This window comes from Myotis brandtii, unplaced genomic scaffold (genome assembly GCF_000412655.1).
Source record: "Myotis brandtii unplaced genomic scaffold, ASM41265v1 scaffold892, whole genome shotgun sequence".
Taxonomy (NCBI): domain Eukaryota; kingdom Metazoa; phylum Chordata; class Mammalia; order Chiroptera; family Vespertilionidae; genus Myotis; species Myotis brandtii.
The window spans coordinates 905,765-912,545 of record NW_005371656.1 but is presented as its reverse complement, the minus strand read 5'-3'; the positions used below and the strand labels follow the sequence as shown (position 1 = coordinate 912,545).

The following is a 6,781-nucleotide window of genomic DNA, read 5'->3' as shown; positions in this document are numbered from 1 at the left end:
CCGCCCCCGCCCCCTCCGCCCCCCTCCTCTCCTCCTCCTCCTCGGCTGCTGCCGTCCCCTCTGTCCCCAGCTTTCCCACTGGGCCTCTCCAGACGGCCCCTCACCCTGGCTGTTCCGTCTTCCGTTGGCCCTCCCTCCTCCAGCAGTTCATGTGCCATCCCTGCCGACCTCTCTGGGTCCGGGTCCGGGCAGAGATCCTAGGGTCCAGAGGGGCGACCCCGCTTGCGCCCAAGTCCCTTTGGGCCCCTGCCCCGGCTGGAACTGCCCGACCTCTCCCCAGCCCTTGCAGCCCCCGATTCCTGGGGTGGGGAGTGCTCAGAGCTGTGATTCTGCAGCCAGGGCTTGGCACCTGGGTTTCCTGCGGTGGGGTCCCCTCGGCTGGGGAAGCCGAGCCCCGCTTCATTGCTGCGCCCTCATACTGCAGAGTGTCCCTCAGGCCCCCAGGTGAAAGCGTTTTTCGGTGCTGGGCCTGTTTGTCTCCATTTCTAATCACCCACACCATGTTCCATGTAATAATGTTCAAGGACAAGGAAACAATCTTGTGTTTTAATATTGTTTTCCCTATCATGGGCCCCTCCCCCATGCACACTTGGCCCGGCTCTGCACAGTTATTCACCCACCCATAGTGAGCAGTGCGCCCTGCAAGTTCGCTGACCAAGCGAATGGACAGTCTTGGGTTTCTCTCTACCCTCTTCCCTCTGCTCCCTCCCATCTTTGAAACAAGCTGGGGCAGGGTCAAAGGTGAGGGGTGGGTGGGTTTTGCAAATGTTGGGCATCAGAGGCCCTTCTTTGGATTCGGCGCTGTCTTCCCTGACTAGGAGTGGGTGACTCTGAGGAAGGCTGTGCCCATTGCCGTTTGGAGGGGGTTAGATTTTCATGTCAGGGGCTCTGTGCATGCCACGTGTTAGGAAACATCCCCCTTCCTTTGGAACTAGAGGGAGGAGCACTCTGTCCCCCAGGCTGGAGAGCCTGGGATGGGGGTGGGGGTGTTGTGGGTGGGATGGTGCTTCGGGAGCCAGGATGAGAACTGAGGAGGTGGTGGAGTGTCTGAAGAGCAGGTGACATGACGGCCCTGTGGGAGTGAGGAATGGTCTGGGGAGAGGGGGAGGTGGTTACCAAGGATGTTAGCTCATTGGTGACCCCGAATGGAATCGTATTCATAATGGCCAACATTTATTGGGCACGTATTATGTGCTAGGCATTATGCTAAGCAGTTTGCATGCATTCCACCCCCCCCCCCAAGTCTCCCAACAGTCACACTAACTCCACTTTTCACCGGGGGAAACCGAGGCTTCGAGCAGTAAGCACTGTGCCTGAGGGCACACAGCTAGAAGGGGGTAGACCCACCCAGCATTGAATCAGACCCCAGTCCCCCTCCTGGTTCAGGCTTAGAGGAGGGACACCCAGTGACTTCTATAGGGCTGTGCCACTGGGTTTAAAATTTTCTTCTGCCCCTCAAAACCCCTCAGGCCAATCCTAGGCCACGAGGGCCACCCCAAGTATCAGCAGTGCCTAGGCTGTGGCTGTCCTACCCTGACTGTCCTAGAAGGGGAAACCCCAGGAGTCTTCCCCCCCCTCCCCCAGGCACCCCACCACCGGATGTTCTCAAGCCCTGTCCCATTCTCCCAGCCCAGCCTGGGCCGGCTCCTCCTTCCTCTTGGCACGGCTCTGGAAATCCAGTGGGAGGCCATTGCTATGGCAACAGGACTAGGCCCTGGCTTTTACCTCATCAAATTCCGTGCTGAAGCCAAAGCAATTGAGAAATTAAAGAAAAAAATGTATTCCAGATGTTTACTTCTTATTCCTTATTTTTCCGTGTTTGGATGAGACGGCTCTGAGGGAGGCGGGATTGGGGCAGGGATGTGGATGGAGGAGGAGGAAGGGGGGAGAGGGAACCACTCCCAGCTGCAGGAGGGAGGGAGGGAAGGAGGGTGAGCGGGAAAGGGAAGGCAGGCTGTGGGGTGGAGCCCCAGGTCGGGGAGGAGCGGGTTTTTCCCGTCTCCCCTGAAGTGATTCACGAAGAGGCTTCAGACTCTGGGGCCTTCTTGCTTTGCCCCTGAGTAGATACCTCGAGCGGGCTGCTGCACCCAAGGGGGGCCCTGGGAATAGTAAGTGGGGTGTCTCGGAGAGCTCAGCAGGGGAGGGAAGAGTAGGTAGCTCCCTGAAGCTCCAGGACTTTGTGGTTAGAAGACCAGAGTTAGAGAGTGATCTGGGAAGAATTGAGGATAGACTGCTGGGGACCTCCCTTGACCTCCCACCCGCTCTGAAGTTCCCTCTTCCTGTCCCACACTCTGCCTCTGCTAGAAGTAGCAGGCTTCCCTTGGCCAAGCCTACTGCCAACGCCCAACCCTCTCGCCTTCTCCCTCTTATTTCCCAGGTCTTTGGCTGCCCCTATTCACACCCTCCGCTTCTCAATTCTCATGCAGGTTCTGCCGAATGTGATGAAAGTGTCTGTTCTCAGGGAAGGCACAGCCATGGCTTCCCCACCACCCCGGGAGATGGAGGAGGAGCTGGTATCTGCTGGCTCTGAGCCAGGTAGGTGCCTGTGGGTGCAGGGTGGAGCCGGGTGGCCGGGAGGGCAGTGAGAGGGGTGGAGGCTGAGCCCGCATTCTGTCCTGGAAGGGGTGGGGGAGTGATGATTCTGTTGAGGTGGGAGGGAGGAGGGCAGGATGAGTTTGAAAGGTTCTCAGTTCCTGGTAAGACCCTTTAGAACAGTTAGAGGTCTTAGATCTACAGCAGATAAGAACAAGCTAACCTTCCAAATGATGTGAGTGTTTTGCGAGGAGGAGGCGGGGGCCTAGATGAGAAATGACGTGTACCTATAGGGATTTGAACCCAGGCCTCCTGGCTCCTGTCTAGACTCCTTTCTTAGGCTGAGCCGAATGAGTGGATGATAGAGGTTTCTGTTAGGAGGGCCGTGGCAATGAGTAATCCCAAGGTCTTTTATTTGGCTTTGGAATGCCTTATATAGAAGGTAGGTTCCTAATCTTGTTTTCTTTTCCTGCGGCAGATTTATTTCTGGGTGGGTTAGGTCAATAATAAGTTTGCATTCCTCATCACACACCTGGGGAGGTGGCCTGGGTGTGTCCTGGGGAGGTACAGCCAGGAGGCAGAGTAGGGAGACTCAGCTGGGATAAAAGGTTTGCTGTGGATGGTAGGAGGGTAGAGTGTCATGTAAGAGGACCGGACTAGATTGGAGAAATGTTGGGCTGAGGGCTCGATTATGGGTAGGTAGCATTTGTTTATTGGCTCATTTTCTCATTCATTCATTCATTCATTCAATAAGAACGTGTTAGATGCAGAGTAGGGTACAGGGACAAATAAGGTGTCAGCTGGACCCTTAAATAGCTTTAGCTTCCAGGAAGGATTGAATAAACATTTTGAGAATTTGGAGACAGAAGGTGCTTCTGGGATAGGTATGGTAAACCAAGGAAGGCTTCATGGAAGAGGTGACATGTGGCTTGTGCCTTGAAGGTTGTCAACATTTTGAGTTAATAGGGAGGAGATGAAGAAGTCTACATCCTGGTTCTTCTGACAGCCTCCCCAACCAACCCTTTCCTTTTGGTAGGTGACCCTCGGGCCAAACCTCCTGTCAAGCCCAAACCCCGGGCCCTGCCTGCCAAGCCAGCCCTGCCTGCCAAGCCCAGCCTGCTGGTGTCTGTTGGGCCGCGGCCACCCCGGGGTCCTCTGGCTGAGCTGCCTTCTGCCCGGAAGATGAACATGCTGGCAGGACCCCAGCCCTATGGTGGCAGCAGGCGTCCCCTTCCCTTTGCACCAAGACCGCCGGCCGAGACGTCTACTGGAGGAGAAGCCACTCAAGAGGCTGGGAAAGAGGAGGCTGGGAAAGAAGAGATGCCTCCGTTGACACCCCCGGCTCGATGTGCTGCCCCAGGGGGTGTGCGGAAGGCCCCCGCCCCCTTCCGTCCAGCCTCTGAGCGCTTTGCAGCCACCACAGTGGAAGAGATTCTGGCCAAGATGGAGCAGCCGCGGAAGGAGGTCCCCACCAGCTCTGACCGCCTCTGGGGCTCCCGCCTCACCTTTAACCACGATGGTAGCTCAAAATACGGCCCCAGGACCTATGGTGTGGCTACTGGTCCTGTGGATGAGGATGGTGGGACCCTCTCCAGGGAATGGTCCCAGGAGGGGCCTGCGAAGTCTCCCACAGAGTGCCCTGAAGAGCACAGCCAGACCCCCGAGGAGAGGTGAGGGGCGGGAGGCTGTTGCGTTCTGGAGGATGAAGTAGGTGGCCCCATCTGGGACTGTGACCTTCACTGTTAGGTCCGTTGTGTGCTGTGAGTGCAGGCAGGCCCCGGGCTAAGTTACAAAGCTTTCGCCAGCAGACGGTGTTATGACTAGATTCTCCTTACAGTTATAATTTTCTTTAGGGTTGATGGGCATTTATGGAGAGTTCAGGTGCACAGTATGGAAGTTTCTTTTTAATGCCAAGAGCTGAACTTTGCCTCATTTAATCCACAGCCATTGTGTTTAGTGAAGGGAATATTAATGTTAGAGATGAGGCAACTGAGATTCAAAAGTGACTTCCCATGGTTCCTCAGCAACTAAGACAGAGCTGAGGTTTGAATTCATGTCTATTTCCAAAGCACACGTGCTCTTGGCTGCTGGCTCCTACCGTGTACGGAGCAGTGTACCAGGAGGTGCTGGTGTATGATGAGAAGGGCACGGTCTGCCTGCAGGAGTCTGATGGGAGAGATAAGATGTGAACACACCTTGATACCAGGCCAGCTGGTGTCTGAGCAGAGATTACGGCCGGGCTGGAGACTGTTGCGTGTAATACCCTTCTCCAGAGTTCTGCCAGTGCAGAGAAGGCTGGCCAGGAGGTGCCTCTTGGGGTGGTGGGCACAGGGGCTTGGAGGAAGAGGCCGAGGGATCTCAAGTGCCATCCCCAGGACAGGGAGCGCCTGCTTGAGGCACTGTTGGCCCCCTGGGCCCTTGGTGGCTCTGCGGGGCCCAGAGGCTCCCCTCCCCTTCCTGCTGCTGCGAAGGGCAGGGCTGCTGTGGTTGGGGCTGAGCCCAAAGCTGAAGACCTCTGCCCTACCCTGCCCTCCAGCCCAGCCCTTTTCTCACCTGAAAGTACCTGGAGGGCAGGGCTCTGGATTAACCCTTCTCTGTCCCAGGCCAGGGCTCCCAGGCTGGGTTCAGCCCTCTATCCTCCCCTCCCTGGCTCCAAGCAGAGCTTCAGAGGAACAACTTCAACCTTGGAAAATCACTCTGCCCCCCTCCCTCCCCCTGTGCTCACTCCTTCTAGAAGTATTGGCAGGGCAGCCAGGCCAGCTGTACTCTCCCTGGCCGGAGGAGAACATTAACCCCTTAGGGGCTAGGGGAAGGAGGGTGATCTTTTAGGGAATCACTGGGGAGTGTGGGCTTCCAGGATGGTTTTTCTAAAGGGACTAGTGGAGTTTAACCCTGGGTATAGAGGTAGGGAATAGGCACTACCCCCTGGGCCATTTTCACTATAGAAACTGGATAGCTTCTCTGTCCCCTGTGGTCCCAGGCAGGGTTCAGGAGGAAATGCCTGGGGCGGTTAACTTTGGGTTCTGCTAAAGTCACTTAGGCAGACTCTTAACATAGCTCTGTCCCCTTTTTCATCTGTCACGGGCTTCTTAATACTGTGCCTACATTTCCTGTCTTTCTCCCTCCCAGGAACCCCCCTTTGGACCGGGCCTTCAATGGGGACCTGGCTCAGCCGGCCAGCTCTGAGCCACCTACTGACGTGAGTTACCCTCCGTTATGACTTGGACTCATAGTAATTTTAAGCTGGAAGGGTCACCTGTGGTCATCTGCTCTATCTCTTTCTGGTTCCGATGGGGCACTGAGGGTCATGGAGGAGGTGATTTGCCCAGGGGCTGGCCCCGGGACTCAGGTTTCTTGACTCCCAGGCCAGTGCTCTTGATCCAGTGTGGTTCAGGCCATGAGGCTGCTCGTTATAAGAATAATTATCCATCGTAACTGCCGTCAGTCACGCACCTACTGTGTGCTGGGCATGTGCCAGGAAGGTTGACTGGCTTAATCCTTGTGATCACTGCAGCTAGTGGGCCCTGTTAGTCACACATGAGAGGCTCACCGAGGTTAAGTAACTTACCCAGGGGCTGAGGCAGGCTCTGGTGCACTGACCAGCAGGGGGCAGATGCTCAATGCAGGAGCTGTCCCCTGGTGGTCAGTGTGCTCCCACAGCCAACCTCCTGTGGTCCCCCCCCCCCCCCCCCCCCGCCCCCCCAAGTCTCCCAACAGTCACACTAACTCCACTTTTCACCTGGGGAAACCGAGGCTTCGAGCAGTAAGCACTGTGCCTGAGGGCACACAGCTAGAAGGGGGTAGACCCACCCAGCATTGAATCAGACCCCAGTCCCCCTCCTGGTTCAGGCTTAGAGGAGGGACACCCAGTGACTTTTATAGGGCTGTGCCACTGGGTTTAAAATTTTCTTCTGCCCCTCAAAACCCCTCAGGCCAATCCTAGGCCAGCGAGGGCCACCCAAGTATCAGCAGTGCTTAGGCTGTGGCTGTCCTACCCTGACTGTCCTAGAAGGGGAAACCCCAGGAGTCTTCCCCCCCTCCCCCAGGCACCCCACCACCGGATGTTCTCAAGCCCTGTCCCATTCTCCCAGCCCAGCCTGGGCCGGCTCCTCCTTCCTCTTGGCACGGCTCTGGAAATCCAGTGGGAGGCCATTGCTATGGCAACAGGACTAGGCCCTGGCTTTTACCTCATCAAATTCCGTGCTGAAGCCAAAGCAATTGAGAAATTAAAGAAAAAAATGTATTCCAG

The 6,781-nt window shown here is 56.3% G+C and overlaps 1 protein-coding gene across 2 annotated transcripts in view; it reads left to right on the top strand.

The window, feature by feature from the left end:
- The window catches only part of LOC102250009 (182 kDa tankyrase-1-binding protein), a 7,283-nt gene extending 1,516 nt beyond the window's left edge, over positions 1-5,767 (top strand). The window contains exons 1-4 of one of the 2 annotated variants that reach the window (XM_014532438.1): positions 2,013-2,108; positions 2,427-2,535; positions 3,569-4,202; positions 5,662-5,767. In XM_014532438.1, the coding sequence (XP_014387924.1) occupies positions 2,442-2,535; positions 3,569-4,202; positions 5,662-5,752 (819 nt within the window). In that variant the 5' untranslated portion in view covers positions 2,013-2,108; positions 2,427-2,441 and the 3' untranslated portion in view covers positions 5,753-5,767. Of the gene's footprint in view, positions 1-2,012; positions 2,109-2,426; positions 2,536-3,568; positions 4,203-5,661 lie in introns of those variants that run through there. The other variant, XM_005885148.2, reaches the window with a different exon arrangement.
- The last annotated feature ends 1,014 nt before the right edge of the window (positions 5,768-6,781 follow it).